The sequence below is a fragment of the Saccoglossus kowalevskii genome, chromosome 21, assembly GCF_978046115.1.
Source record: "Saccoglossus kowalevskii chromosome 21, keSacKowa6.1, whole genome shotgun sequence".
Classification (NCBI taxonomy): domain Eukaryota; kingdom Metazoa; phylum Hemichordata; class Enteropneusta; family Harrimaniidae; genus Saccoglossus; species Saccoglossus kowalevskii.
This window is the reverse complement of record NC_140661.1, coordinates 27,982,279-27,999,347: the sequence shown is the minus strand read 5'-3', so window position 1 is coordinate 27,999,347 and position 17,069 is coordinate 27,982,279. Positions and strand designations below refer to the sequence as shown.

The window sequence follows — 17,069 nt, the reverse complement described above, 5'->3', positions numbered from 1 at the left end:
ACCCTACTGGAACTATATATATTGATTGTCTTTGAGAAAAACAAAATTGTCAACACAACCAGCATATAGGTTGTTTTATGTATGAAGAATAGATTCTTCTATTTTTTTCTTTGTATATTAAACCCCCCTTCCCTAAATTCAGTTGAATTTGTCATTTCTTGATTTTTTTTACATGTCTAGATGTTTATGTCTGGCTGGCTTTCTCTGCTAAGGATAAGTTATTTATTGGTAGCTATGACTACATAGTTTTTTCATTAGCTATGAAATTAATTCCTATTTGTTTATAAACAAGAAGAATATAGGGTTATGAAAAATCTCAAAATTATTCATATTCATAGAGTAAATAAAATTACCTATTGTAACATGCACTTCACATTATTAAACAGTATGTTTTCCTAATGTTTAAATATTTTTCTGAGTTGGTGTTGTGTATAATAATCATTTTCACAGAATATTTTTTGGATTTATCACATGCGTACTGTATACATGTAATGTGACAGATCAAAAATGCTTCCAGGTTTATATGATGCAATGACTACGAATTGTGATAAAAATGGTTCATTTTGGCAAGTTCATGGATGTATTTTCAAATATTGAATTTTTTTTAAATCTTAACGAATTTGAGTAAAAAATCAGCGAAATTGCTACAGTGTACGTAGGGCATTTGCGTGATATACAAGTGGAACACCATAGCATCAGCAGAATTAGCATACGAGGCACGCGCAATGATATATTTGTATTCCGTGTTATTTGGCGTTATTCTTGTTGGAGTGGCATCAAACCTCGCTGCAGTTTGATTGATGCAGTATACAATACGATAATCACTTATCTGCTGAGGTTAACCTGAAAAAAATGTTGTTGGATTATATATAATTATCTAATAACACAAATAGAAATTGCAGAAAAAACACTAGTTGGAAAAAACCAAGATTTGAATATACTTTATATACAATAAGGTGGTCCATATGATATCTCAAATCTACTTGTATCATGTGTATAGCTCATAGTAAGCTGTCTGTTCTAGAAGCACATTGTGTTAAAAGTAATTATTCTCATCTAAGTGGGATGTTTTTTGTGTTGTGTTAGGCGACAGTTCTGAACATGAACAATGCCTCTCCAGACTTTTCATGTTAAATTGTAAGTTGTGATGGTACATATAGCAGAGGTTCAGTTGTGCTTTAGGACATTTTGTCCAAAATGGCAACTAGTGTTATCGGACATTTCTAATTATTTGCCCTATTTGGGGTTTAAAACAGCAAATTAAACCGAAAACGCTTAGGCCTTTTGTCTCAAATGATTATGATAAATTTTAAGACATCATACCAAATGATATCAGGTGGGCATCTAAATCCCTGATGTAGTACCTGTGTCTTAGAAACCATATTTGAGTCTTGGTGAAAGGAAATCCTATTTTTAATGGCATTATGGCATTTTAATATGCTATCCCAGAATCAAACTTGAAACACAAGCACCTTATCGATGTTAACCATGGTTCATGACAACATTGCATCCATTTAGGGTGTGGGTGGACTGACCTTTGGTGGTCAACTCAAAGATCAACTTTATCAAATGTTGACAACATAACAACAGAATACAACAAGTGCTCAATAGTCCAGTTAGGGTTGGTAAATAAACACTTGACTGCAGTAAAGTCTGCAGTAAAAATTTCACAGCACGTGATGACATAACATTGGCTGCCTAGTACATTCTAGGTGGTCTTGTTCCATAATATTTTAAACTCTAATTAAAGCCTAGCTGTCATCACCTGTGAAATTCCATCAAAACATACACCACACCTGGTGCTCCACAAAGTTCAGTGCCATACCTGCCATGGCCTCTGTGAATTTTGGAAACCTGGATGAGAGAGTATATTCTGATTGTGTGGAAATCACTTTGCAAGGAACAGCCTCGGAAGAGAAAATCATTTAAGTATCATCCTCATAAAAATCCTTCTTAGAGGTCAGTCATTTGAAATCATTTCTAATCAAGAGCTGTATCTATGCATTTTTATTTTTCTTCAATGTGCCAATGGTTTTTCCTGTAATATCTTCCTAGTATCTATCTGGCAAAATTTGTTTTGAACAAATTTAGGGGTAATGCATCGTACCAGGATGTGTTACCTTTGGAGGTCATGCATAGTACCAGTATGTGTGACCGTTATGGGTCATGCATAGTACCAGTATGTGTGACCGTTATGGGTCATACATAGTACCAGGATGTGTGACCGTTATGGGTCATGCATAGTACCAGGATGTGTGACCTTTAGGGGTCATGCATAGTACCAGGATGTGTGACCTTTAGGGGTCATGCATAGTACCAGGATATATGACAATTTATAGGGGTCATGTTCTTGTTCTGACCAATTGCTATACATATCACCATGAACTCTTGTCAAAAATAGAGAAAAGGAACCCAAGATGAATTCTAACCATTTTTTTCTTTTGTATATGCTTGTATCTAATCATTACTGAAACTAAAAAGTCTTGAGTAAAATATAGAAAAGATTTGAATTGACTGCCATTTTGACAGACCAAATTTAGCTGATTTTGTTGGATGTTTTGGGCCCAGTTACGTCACATGCACGCGCACACACACACACACTACAGAAATAGTACTAGAAATGGAGACCAATTTATTTATTCTGTACAGATAACATTATGATTGGTCATTACTGCCATTATTGTCTGATTTCTTTAGGCCAAATTATAGTCAGATTGATGAGTCATTTAAAACAACTCCTTGATATGGCAAATAAATTCAGACTTTAAAAAAACTTAGCCGTTGGTGAATTGATTTTAAAAATAAATTGTCAAGGCCTATTTGATAACTCAAATAATCATTCATTGACTGTGAGTTGCCTCCAGGGTAGTTATAAATCCTAATTGACCTGCTAAGGGATGGACCATTACAAACTCTGGGAGGGGGAGATGGTAGAGAAAACATGCAAAATATTGTTCCCTTAGTTTTATTTCTTACATTTTTTTTCTCTTTCAAAAATGAGGTTTATTTTGTTCTTATGGACTGCAGTATTCATTCACCAACAACACCCCCCCCTCCCACCGACAGAATTGGTAATGATCAACTCCTAAGTGCTTATCACTGTAACTGTGGTTTCACTTTATAGAAGGCGTTTTTTTATGGAGACAGGTCAACAAATTTATTTTCACTATTGTTTTCTGTAATTAAGTAATTTGTGTTTCAACAATGTACTGAAAAAATAAATCTTGTTTCTAGCAGAAAATATGTAAGAGAGAAATATTCAATGATATGGAATTTAATAGTAGCAATAAATGTGACTGATCAAATTATAAAATTGATAGTAAAAATAGTTTACAGCGTATTTACATGTATACATTGTAACTGGAAGAAAATAGATATAAATAACCCACAGTACCTTGGTTTTAGTGTGTTTTTTTTTGCTTTTATTTGCTTATTTTCATAACAACAATGATTATATCATTCCCTATTGTATGGCTCTCTGACAACAATTTTGAAACAATTTTCAAAATAATTTTAGTCTCAATTAATTGAAAAATAAATGTATATGTCTCTCTTCCTAGATTACCCTAAATGTTAGCTTGCCCTATTTTGAGGAAATTCAGAATCATAAAATTGTAGGAACAATATTACAGGAAGTAAAGGAAATGCAGTTTCCTGTCAATGCCATCGGAGAAGGAACTTTGAACATAAATAAATGTGTATAAAGTGAATGTACATAAAGGATGTCTTTGTATCCTCCTGGGCTTGTCTGTGTAAAATAAATCATCCATCAGAGACTATAAGTTGTTGAACATCTTAGTGATTCCCTTGGCTACAGCTTTGATGTAAAGATTGTTTTTTTTTTACGACAGTACTCGTCAATCGTGAACACAAACGTTTGAATGAGTATATATTCTGTGGATATAGGGGAGGGTGGTGGTGGGTTAAAGCATTTGACTGCATGCATTTATGTTAACATATACTGCACTCAGTGGTGATTGCTTAGCGATATATAGGGCTTGATGTTTATAACTAAAGTGGCAAGAGTGAAATTGAAGTAAAAATTGGCACAACAAATTTTACTGTTTTATTTTGATATTTGGTGCACATTCACTGTGTGTAATTTCACAAATTTGGCTGGGAAACAATGAATTCTAATATTGTTTCACATGGGTTTAATTTAGTGGATTTTACTCAACAAAAATAGTGAAATTAAAACCCAGTGAATATTTAATACATTTTCAGAAAGTGGAAATGGCTGAGGCGGTATTAATGACACACTGACTTGTGGCAAAACATGATCCAACAAATAAAATTAAGAACTGTGTTTCTTTTTAGCATTCGGGATAATCAACACTGAAGTATTTTATACATTTGATCAATTTAAGTTTGACTTTATTTAAAATGTATTATACATGTAAACAAAATATTAATTATTAAACAAAAGATAATCTGCAAAAATATTGCTGAAAGGATGGTCACTCAAGGCAAGTGGTCTTTATAGAGAGTGCTCATGCATTATGTTATGCCTTTGAACTGCCTGAAGGTAAACAGGTGGTCTTTATGTAGAAGTGGTCACTATAAATAGGTGGTCTTTATGTAGAAGTGGTCACTATAAATAGGTGGTCTTTATGTAGAAGTGGTCACTATAAACAGGTGGTCTTTATGTAGAAGTGGTCACTATAAACAGGTGGTCTTTATGTAGAAGTGGTCACTATAAACAGGTGGTCTTTATGTAGAAGTGGTCACTATAAACAGGTGGTCTTTATGTAGAAGTGGTCACTATAAACAGGTGGTCTTTATGTAGAAGTGGTCACTATAAACAGGTGGTCTTTATGTAGAAGTGGTCACTATAAACAGGTGGTCTTTATGTAGAAGTGGTCACTATAAACAGGTGGTCTTTATGTAGAAGGTGGTCTTTATGTAGAAGTGGTAACTATAAACAGGTGGTCTTTATGTAGAAGTGGTCACTATAAACAGGTGGTCTTTATGTAGAAGTGGTCACTATAAACAGGTGGTCTTTATGTAGAAGTGGTCACTATAAACAGGTGGTCTTTATGTAGAAGTGGTAACTATAAACAGGTGGTCTTTATGTAGAAGTGGTCACTGGATTTGACTTTAATATAAATAAATCACCATGATTATCTATTAATTCTATTTCATTTGCAAAATGGTTGCACAGCCTGGTAGTGTGTGAAAACAGTCTTAAAATTGATAGCTGTATATAAATAATTGATGTTGTTGTGTTTCTTATGTCAATCATGTGTAATATACTGGAAAAATAATCTATACCAAAGCTATGCAGCCAAGAGTGCCAACACAAATTTGTCAACAAAAACAAAAATCTGGTTTCAATTCTATCATTTTCTCAACTCAATTATTTTTCTACTCAGTATATTGGTGAGTTGCCAAGACAACATCATACTTTCTGAATGCAGTCAATAGAGGGCGCTATTCATCTATTTCTTTTAAATGTTCTCTTATTTACCACCTAGCATCTTTAATTTTAACTGAACAAGGTTAAAATCCAAAAATAAAGAAAGCAAATGTATCAATCTGAATGAGCATCATTAAGTTTTTTTTAAAGAGATGCTGATATACTCTATTCATTTACTCAACCTTAACCAATTGACACTTGTATTGTATGGGCATTCTGTTAAATGCTTGCTTTTCACTTTCATGTTTCTTTATTTAAGTCAGCCATTTCTCAATTGTGACTGTACATGTTTATTGTTTTATTTGGTTAACAAACTGACTTACTGTGTCATTTAAATGAATCACTGCTCTCACTGAATAGCAACTGTCTGGGTGTTATACATGGCACCCTTTGGACATATTTCAAGCAGGGCAACTAAAGTTTGATAGGTAAACACCAAAACTGAATCTTAATGGGGGACAGAAAAAGGGTTTAATGGGAAATATTCTGCTTGCTACAAAGTGGTTTGACACATTGTTACTTGAAAAATGCTTGATGCAAGAAGTCATTCACACTGAATTCACACAGTATTGATAGTATAAATAGGTGCTTTGTCTATAGTATAATAAATAGTAAATACCAACAAACACATGTATCAACTTAACTCTGAAAGGGAGATTGTTCTCCCACAATCTCTAGTTTTCTTGCAAACTTGGAATCATCATTCTATTTCATCTACCTGCACATGACCTTGGTTATGGCGAAGTTAGACTTGTCCTTGGCTAACAGTGTCTCTGTCCCAGATTGTCACAAGGTATTCAGCATCACTTTTTTCAGATTTCTTAGAATGAAGCAGAGAAGTAAACTGGCTTGAAATGGAAATTTGTTGTTAATAGCCTGCTGGGCTCCCAGTTTAAAAAACTGCTTTCTATATAATGTTGAGAACAGGAATTGTGTTAGCATTTTCGCAAGTCCCACACTGGAACTTGTAATACTGTGAAATACTTTATTTTAGCTGGAATTATGTATGGAATTTATTTTCACTGATTTTTGATGAGTTGAATGTGAGACATTGGAAAAAATGTATATTCGCTGGATTTTAAAGCAACCCTTCAGCGAAAATAAAGTATTCTACAGTATATCTTTGATTTACAAATCTGGTTCCTCTTTAATATTTGAGGTCCAGGAAGCAGATAACGGAGGTGACACATCCATGGTTTGGTACTTGCACACATTTGTGAATACATAGAAATTTTTAATTATATGTTTGTAAATTTCTGGATTAAGTTAAGTTTGGCTACTAATTTTTGAAGTGCATATAGCTCTGGGTCAAGAACTAGTAGTCAGTGCATCATGGGCTACTGAAGATCCAAATATAAATTGAGACTTCAGCACTTATGGCAGTTGTTGAATATCCTGCATTTTCAGTGTAATTGTGGGTGTTCTCTCACTTTCTGTCTAAGGTGGATCAGTACAGTACATGAACATCAGTGGATTGAAAGTGAATATGCAGGAGTTTTCACATTACAACACATTGTATCACCCATGTATTAGTACAGGACAAACTACTGAATCTGCTGTATATTTTTAAATATACTTTCCAGCACATTATCTCATTATGTTTCATTGTGGAAAGAATTTTCTAATTGAATGAGCATTGTTGTACTTTTTTTCTATAAGAGACCTCTGTGTTAACTCCATAATGTCAAGTTACTCTAGATGCATTAATTATTCACTGGATTTTAATTTCGCCATTTCCTTGGATAAGTAAAATCTGCTAAATTAAATCCTTGTGAAGATGTAGTATAACAATATAACTCATTGTATCCCCTCCAAATCTGTGAACATGCACAAAGTTACAATTTAGTGGAATTAAATGTCAGTGAAAATAAATTGTTTTACAGTAGTTGACATTTTTTTCTGCTTGAAACTATTGATGAACCTTAATGAACCATAAATTTGTCTCTGTAAGAAGGATACACGTTTTACCCACAGAATGATTATAAGTTAGACATGAACTCTTAATTGGTTTGTTTCTTTCGTTGTGCACATTAATAATAATTTGTACGTTTTATTTCATTAACAGACATCAGGAGTAGACAAGACTGGTACAAAACCGTCCAAATCACCATCCACACCGAAGATGGAGAAGAAAATAGGACACAGAAGAGTGGATACATTTGGGGAGACAACTTACAAAAAGGTAAAATCATTTTATGATTGTGTTATTATCATGATTACTTAAGTCAACATGCGTCAGAAGGCCATAGTGTGTCACAAGCGTCAACCCATGAGCCTTTGCGTTTTTAGCATGTGTTGTTATACATGTATGAGAGACATCATTGGCTAGGAATTTCTAAATAGCTACAAATACATGTGAGAGTGTAGCCTTCATCCGCCCGCCAATCAAACACACACTTTAGAATAGGAACATTTGGGGATTTTTGCAGTCCAGTGAGCCATGTATGGACCATCGTCAATAGCAACAGAGAGCTCCAATGATCAAAGAAATTCTCAGAACTACTTTCGTTTGCTTGGAGAAAATTTATAAAAAATAAAAAGGACAATCATGATGATGTTAATATTCAATATTTTAATAAAAGTTTGCAACCACACACAAATCTAATTTTACAACAATACATGTAATAACAACTCACGCATGTTAAATAACGCAAATTCAGTCATATACGGATTATTGACACTAGCTCAGAATGTCTTTGAAGCGCCACAATTCTCTTCTCATTTTCTGGTGCTGGTCCAAGAATTTCATCAAGTTGGCCCTGTCCTATCAACTGCAACCACTGCATAATATCCATTTCGTCTGCTGCAGCCATTATCGTCTGCAGGTTTTCAAGGGAGCAGGTTACAAGGATGTGTAAACATATCCATCCACAGTGGCAAACATATCGCTTCCAAAACTGTCTGTCCTGAAAGGGCAAATGCATACACTTTTGGTATCCTACACTAAGGCTTTTAACCAAGCCTAAAAATGGTCAGATTAAGGTGGTCAGGATTCAAACACTTGTCAGTACATTTTACACAGTTTGCTTTTACTCACAAATTATTCAACCCAGAGGACTTTCACATTTAATATAAGAAGTTGTGTCCATTTCATTTCAATGATACCATAATGCCTGTACTAGTACATTTATGTCGATCAGATTTCTGAACTAACTCGTAGCCTCGCCTGATATTCCATTTATTTTATTTTATAAACTAAATCGTGATTGTTCAAGTACCTATACATGGGTTACATTTCATGCTTAAACGCTTCTTTCCAAGACACACATGGGATTAAAAGTACCCGGGGGGGGGGGGGGGGAGTTCTCAGTTTGTGTTTGTTCAAATACAAATTTCATCATTGCAAGTTACCAGCAGAGGTGTATGAGGGTCGTTGTGGCATTCTGCCAAAGGTTTTTTTAATGTCAGAGAAATATAAAATGTAATCTTGTACTATCAGTTTGCTCTCTCTAGTATTGAAATGGTGTCATTTTAATGTCATATCAATCTAAAATCACTAGGTAAAAAGTTTAGTTGTAAACCGCCAACACATTTACAGCTCATTAATATTACTGGACTATTATTGATACAGTCTTTTGTTATTATTGTAGACCACATCATCGGCTTTGATGTCTGCTATCCAACTTGGTATTGGCCACTCAGTTGGAGGACTCTCCGCTAAACCAGAAAGAGATGTACTCATGCAAGACTTTGCAGTTGTAGAAAGTGTTTTCTTTCCAAGGTACAGTAACTGTTATATCCTCTCTCTTCTGTATCAATTATGGCTACGTGTAATAAAATAATTAATAATAAAAACACATGCAGCCAAAATATGGATTATTCAGTTGGAGTTGCTGATCGCATTCCATATTACTGTTCAACCAGTTATCTCCCTTTGAACATGCTTGAGAGCTCATATCTGTGACACCAACTTGCCAAATGTTGGACAACTCATATCTGTGACATACCCCAGGTGCTGGAAGTTGTAATATTCTGCCCGCCCAGTAGGATATTGCTACACAAACAACACTCCAGTCTGACTGCTATCGGAACTGAGTGTGCCGTTCGTAAAATAGATGTAGCGCTGATTGGGTGATGCGAGTGTCAATCAAATGCCCACTCTATTTATACCAAGTGTCGTAAACAAAATCACCTGACTGGCGCCATTTTCAGTTGTCGGTGTCAGTGTGCGTCTCGGTTTAGACTGTTGTGTGTAACTGTTCATAACGTGAAAATTTGGCCATGATTGCTAAGAAAAAGCTGAAATAAGCCTTAAAGACTATTTCAGAATACATTCCTGGTGTGCCAACTCTCACAGATGAACAGTTCATGCAATTGAAGGGATTGTAAACCGCTGTAACACTGTTGTGTTTTTGCCGACTAGTTACAGCAAATCTCTTAAGTCGTCTTGCTAGTTGTTAAAGAACTAGGCTTGGATCAAAACCCAATTTTGATTGTCATTTCACCTCTTGTCGCACTCATTGAAGACAAAGTAAAAGCTGCAACGAAACTTGGTATAGGATCGTGTGCACTGACATCAGAAAACCAAGCTGACATCAATTTCTTTTGACAAAATCGCCGACAATCTGCCGAAACCGTGATTTCGTGTTTCTTCAAAATTATCACAAGAGCAAATTAATAATGATAAAAGCAAAATAATATACAGTGCACACGATTAATTACGCTGGTCCATAAAATAACTCCAGTCTGACACGAGAAACTTTGAACAAGTTTCGCGGTGAACTAAATCCAGATCGTGGAAGAAAACCATAAGACACGAACTCCGACAAAAATAACTCTCAAATGAACTCAACCACTTACGTTCAACGACAGCGCTGGAGAAACTGGGATAAAAACACCAACAGGATGAACGTTGATTTTACTCGCCATCTCCCATAAATGGTTAGTTAATATATTCAGTTGTTTATTAACAGCTACGTCAAGAGTCGCGTGTGATTGGCTATCGTTCAAAGTGCAAAGGTCGCATGCATTTAACTAGTGAGTGCGAGGAACTCAGTTTCGATAGCAGTCAGACTGGAGTGCTGTTTGTGTAGCATTTTCCTACCGGGCGGGCGAAACATTACAACCTCCAGTGCCTGGGGTAATCTGTGACACTGACTTGCTACACGCTTGACAGCTCATATCTGTGACACCAACTTGCCACATGTTGGACAGCCATCATGTCTTGTTGCTGAGCAATACACCCTAATTTATACCAGTATACCCGATAAAGTCAGTGATTCAAAATGCAGGTCTAACCCGAAAACAAAGAGTGATGCACAACAACATTTCTACATTACATGAACTTCTTTAGTTGTGCGCTTTCCTTTTTGATTACATGTACATACCCAATGTAATGACATTTTTCTTGATGATATGGTTGAAATGTGTATTGATTTTTACTTACAGTGAAGGCAGTAACTTAACAGCGGCACATAAATATCCAGATTTTCGTTTCAAGACATACGCCCCGGTAGCTTTTAGATATTTTCGAGAATTATTTGGTATTCAGCCTGATGACTTTCTGGTAAGTAAACTCAATATTATGGTCATCCTATCTGTGTTAATTAAATAGCACAAGTTACCTGTGCACAAGGTCATTAGAAATGGAATAGTGACAGGTGTATGGATGACTTGTGGCATTGAAATAATTTTGCAATGTCTTTTGTTCATCTGAAGTAATGTAGATGGGATTGAAAAGATGGGTTTAAAAAGATCCTCACCATGTGTTCACCTTGTGTATCTCATTGTATTGTTCATATACATAGAGGCATTATATCCGAGAAATAATCATTAACAATAACTGTTTTATAAAACTAACTACTGTAAAATACTTCATTTTAGCTGGAATTAATAATTAAGATTTTTCAGGTGTTTTGTATGGAATTTATTTTCACTGATTTTTGACAAGTAGAAAGGTATATTCACTGGATTTTATTTGCACTGAATCATTCCTTCAACGAAAATTAATTTCAAGCGAAAATAAAGTATTTTACAGTATTAGCTAAATCATATTAAGGTAGAAGGCAGCTCATAAATTGAAATACCCAGAATTTATTCATTTTGCAATAAATTGTACTCCAAGGCAATATAAAGATATTGACCTGAAAGAAGTTGGGGGTCACCAGCCTTTTTTTCGAGAAATTGATGGTTGTATTTTAGTGGAAAGGTGCCATTTTGGCACTATTATAACACTTTTACCACAGGTTCCTATGGCAGAGATATTATGCAATATCTCAAAATCTAGCCTGGTGATCATCGTTGTTAATGATGGAGTACCTTTTGTCTGGGTTTTAAAGTGTCAAAAAATGCAATATTTCTTTAAAATTGTGTTCTATGGAATTGTTCTAAAAATAGCAATTTTCAAGAAATATTAGGACACGTTTCTCAAAACGCTCAACTGTAACACACAAAATAATGCTATTTCATTGTACCATGAGACATTAGCTTCATCATTGTACATAATAAACTAATGAACATTGTCATACATTGTATTACATTTTGAGGACAAACAGACATGCAGTACACATAGTAGTGTGATAATTTGTGTTATGATACCTTGTAGTTAAAATACTTATGGTTGCATATTTCAGTTGAGATCTAGTAAAAATGCTGAGCTACTAAACTGAGAGACGGTGTTAGACAATGTGTTCAAATAAAGGTGCATCACATCTTCCCGTGTTTTAACCTCGTAACATAGTGGCTTAGAGCTAGTCTAATAGTTAAATCATTCAGTCAATTGAAAACATTTCCTACTAGAAAATTGTCTACACTTTGGGGACTGTGTATACAATTATGATAAATGTATAAACCTTAATAACTTCACTTGTGTGATGTCATTTTCGGACTTGTGACTCTCATTATACATCTATCATTCCTCACTTGAGGCTGGGAGCAATACAACAGCTAAACAGGGTCCACTTATTTTCACATACTGTTCTATCATTTGGATTAATATTGACTATCTATGTGGAACTCGATACAAAACTACATGCGTTGAATGGAAGGAGGCTTGATATACACATATTTATCTCTGTAATGAGTCAGTGCCTAATGGATTAATCGTGTTTAATCATTATCAGATTGAGAAACTGCATTTTGTTATTTTAAATGTTATAACAGAGCCTTGGACATGTCATTAATCCAAATCTTGTCAGACCTGTGTACTTTTTCATTGAATTAACCATTTATGGGTTAATTGGTCAATATCTGTTAATAAATTAACTTTATAAACCTTCCAGTGTCTCAAAGTACCACTTTCATACTTGTTACGTTTTTGTCTCTTTACAGTTATCATTATGTAATGATTTATTAAGGGAATTGTCCAACCCTGGTGCTAGTGGCAGTGTATTTTATTTAACAAGTGATGATGAATTTATTATTAAAACTGTGCAACATAAAGAGGCTGACTTTTTACAGAAATTGTTACCAGGTTATTACATGGTAAGTGTTAGTTTGTAATCTCAATGTTTGATATTACCGGTATGATGATACATTTGTTTAAAGTTGGGTTTCTACAACCCTTCACCAGTCTCTGATGGTGATTTATTTTTACCTTGCCCGTACCATCAAAGATGGAAGGGAAAGGTATATTAAGGGAAAAATTTTGTCCGGCGTTGTCGTCGTCGTTGTCGTTGTCGTCGTCGTTAATAATTGTTATTGTGTGCATGATAACTTTACTAATTCTATTCCAAATTTCATCAAACTTGGTCACCTTGTTCATCAGTATAAAGTCTTCCCTGAGTTTGAACAACAGATGTCCTGTATGAAAATATCATGCAAAAATTGAGAAAAACTGATAAAATATTTTGACTGTTTCTACTTGACTGATCACTGGTGATACACATCAAAGGTCACTGATCTCAGTGGAAATATGCATTGTTGTATGTGTTCAATGAAGCAAATGATTTATCTTGTAATAATATCCTTGGTAATGTATCTCAGAATCCCTTACTGGGTTTCAAAACCAACTCATGGACAGATTGCACAGTCTGATACACATTTGCAAACCTACCAATAAATCTTTACAGAAAACAAGATGTCAGAAAATCAATATAAGCACTCCTATGAACTGGGTGCCAAACTTTGATCAAGATCTGAAGCTAATAGAAAATCTGTTTAGTTCAAAGTTATCAAATCAAAAACAATACATAAAAAATACATAAAAAGCAAAACATTTCATCCACATTTTAAAAAGAAAATTGTTCTAAAATATATGTATTCTGTATTTGATAAACAGTTCATTCGACAAATGAAAACTCACAGGAATATGTTTCAGCTATTAGAACAGAATGATAGAGTTTTTATAATACTAGTTTAAAAACTCACTTCAAACAAAGATTGCAGTGTTTGAAGATGTAGGTTCTCAGGAGGCAACAGTACTGTTGACTTCTCCCTCCACTGGACACCAACTAACTATTTAAGTTGATTTGCATACAAAGCAGAGCTTGCAACATGATAGCTATTCATAAAGGGTGTTTTTTTTTTTACTTTTCATATAATACAGTAGTCACACAATGAGGCAGTTCATATTTGTCTCAGTGAATCATTAATTTTTGACAGACACCTGTACAAAATACTTGGACAAAAGCCAGCTAAGATTTTCTGTTATCTTGCATGTTTTATGAATCTATTCACGTCTAAATGCAGCACTTTTTTTTTTGCAATGAGGCATTTGTTTTTATACTAAAATATCTGAATTACTTTGAATAAAGCTGGAAATTATGTCCTTAAAATAATTAAACAAATAAGGCACAAATGTTTTTGTAAGATATTTACATCTTTAAAGGACATTCGGTAGACTGATTCCCCACTGTTAGTTCAACCCCAAAACTTTTTTGTATTCAAAATTAATTATGACAATGTATATTTATATTGAAACAAACTATGTTAAAGGGAATTATATTATATAACAAAGGGCAAGGTCACCAGAGTTCAACTATGTTTAGATTTAGTTACAACAAATTATGTTGAGTTCGGCACCAATGATATGAAATACAAACCAAGTAGAATTCTGATTCTAAAAAAAATGTTCATCATTTAAAAATACATCATTAACCACAGGTAAATAAAAATCACGAAAAAGGTTTCATAGTTTATCAAGATATTGAACAGGTTGGTATTTCTCAATGTAATATGAGCCACCATGTTATCCTGAGTCGAATGCAAGTACATTGTATACTATCACAGTAAAATCTGTATTACAAGCCACAACCTTAATATCAACCTCATCCAGTCTTAGTAAATAATTGTGAACCAAATAAAAGCAGTCACCTTTAATACAGATTTGGGTCTAATTTAGGAAATTCTGTTGATTTTGATGTCAGTGTGTAAGTGAGGTATAAGTATTTCATAACATTGCATAGCCTAAATTCTCACTAGTACATTTTTATATGATTTAAATAAAAATAGTTTACTTGAATAAAAACAATATTAGTAATTGAAAAATAAATTTAATTTGTTATAAATTACTGCTGTTTGTTTTTCAGAATCTTAATCAGAATCCCAGGACATTGTTACCCAAATTCTACGGACTATATACTTACCAATGTGGTGGTAAAAACATTAGATTATGTTGTATGAACAATCTATTACCCTCGCACATCAAAATGCATCAAAAATTTGACCTTAAGGGGTCAACGTATAAACGCAGAGCGTCAAAATATGAGCGCTCAAAACGCAGTCCAACGTTAAAAGACTTGGATTTTATTGAAGAACATCCAGAAGGATTATTGTTGGATGGACAGACGTATAATGCCCTAATGTTGAAGACTATACCACGAGATTGTCGGGTAAGTTGTCTTCTCTGTCGAATTTTGTCAGACTGTAATATTTGTTATTTTACATAAACTTGAATCAACCCAGATCATAATTACTAGAAGTTTCAGTTGCATGAGTTTGTCAAGTATGGTCTAACACATTTATATATGCATCTACCACATGCAACACAACAAATCTATACAATCTTTATCCATGAGAATTGAAAATACTGTCTTGACCTGACCCCATATAAAGAGGATTATAATTTTGTTAAGATCAAAAGATCGATGTCAGATAAAAACACTTATTTGCTTTAGTTTGGGGTTGGGGAGGTTTGGACCTCAAAAACTTTTCCATCCTACAAAAACGATTTTATTTTTTAATGAAGTCCAAAAAATCGTGGAGTATTTGTATTTCGTATTTTTTTCTATCCAATCATGGACTAAAATAACAGAAAATGAAAAAAACACACATCCACAACGAGAAAATGGTTTAATCCAAGTGTAAATATGTGCGTCAAATGAGGTCAATTTCAGGGCATGGACCTAGGACCAACTGCTATGCCATACTACTGTCCGATTATCAATTTGTATTTAATGGTGAATGTAGTCTGATGCCATGATCAATATGTATCAATTAAGTTTCAGTGGGGGTGGGGGAATTTTGGAAAAAAATAAAGGGATTCAGTTTTTTATCCTACATTGAACTTTTGATGTTTTCCCTAATAGGAATGTAATATTGATGATTTTGTCATTGATTCAAGCCTCTTTTTTAAACTTTGTGATCACTCACGAATCATGAACATGTATGCTCAGATAGTGTTCAAATTTCACTGTTTGTAAAAATGTGTTTGATGTGAAGTACATACAGTTGTGTAAAAATAATACATTTAACCATTAACCAAACAAAAAAATAAGTGTTTTAAATATGTCAAAAATAGGTTATAGGTGTAATAAAATGTTGTTTCTGTTTCACAGGTTTTAGAAAGTTTTAAAATAATGGACTATAGTTTACTCGTAGGAATACATAATTTAGACCAAGCAGCAAGGGAAAAGGTAAATATGAACTGATCAAACTGTCTGTAGTGCTGATATTTTTAATGTGTGGTGAACTTGAGTACATTGATGGCACTTTGACCTTCTCGATGATCATGACACTTTGACCTTCTCCATGATCATGGCACTTTGACCTTCTCCATGATCATGGCACTTTGACCTTCTCCATGATCATGGCACTTTGACCTTCTCCATGATCATGGATTTTCTTCATGATCATGACACTTTGACCTCCTCGATGATCATGGCACTTTGACCTCCTCGATGATCATGGCACTTTGACCTTCTCGGTGATCATGGCACTTTGACCTTCTCGATGATCATGACACTTTGACCTTCTCGATGATCATGACACTTTGACCTTCTCCATGATCATGTCACTTTGACCTTCTCCATGATCATGTCACTTTGACCTTCTCCATGATCATGTCACTTTGACCTTCTCCATGACCATGGCACTTTGACCTTCTCCATGATCATGGCACTTTGACCTTCTCCATGATCATGGCACTTTGACCTTCTCCATGATCATGGCACTTTGACCTTCTCCATGATCATGGCACTTTGACCTTCTCCATGATCATGGCACTTTGACCTTCTCCATGATCATGGCACTTTGACCTTCTCCATGATCATGGCACTTTGACCTTCTCCATGATCATGGCACTTTGACCTTCTCCATGATCATGGCATTTTGACCATCTCCATGATCATGGCACTTTGACCTTCTCGATGATCATGGCACTTTGACCTTCTCCATGATCATGGCATTTTGACCTTCTCCATGATCATGGCACTTTGACCTTCTCGATGATCATGGCACTTTGACTTTCTCTATGATCATGGCTTAACAGGTATCA

General features: G+C 34.5%; 1 protein-coding gene across 6 annotated transcripts in view; it reads left to right on the top strand.

The window, feature by feature from the left end:
* Positions 1 to 17,069, top strand: part of LOC100372234 (phosphatidylinositol 4-phosphate 5-kinase type-1 alpha-like) — a 90,819-nt gene that overhangs the window by 51,879 nt on the left and 21,871 nt on the right. For all 6 annotated transcript variants that reach the window (XM_085495234.1, XM_085495232.1, XM_006821094.3 and 3 more), the window contains exons 3-8: positions 7,482 to 7,598; positions 9,007 to 9,137; positions 10,805 to 10,922; positions 12,686 to 12,838; positions 14,884 to 15,186; positions 16,132 to 16,209. In XM_085495234.1, coding sequence (XP_085351360.1) covers positions 7,482 to 7,598; positions 9,007 to 9,137; positions 10,805 to 10,922; positions 12,686 to 12,838; positions 14,884 to 15,186; positions 16,132 to 16,209 — 900 coding nt within the window. The remainder of the gene's footprint in view (positions 1 to 7,481; positions 7,599 to 9,006; positions 9,138 to 10,804; positions 10,923 to 12,685; positions 12,839 to 14,883; positions 15,187 to 16,131; positions 16,210 to 17,069) is intronic.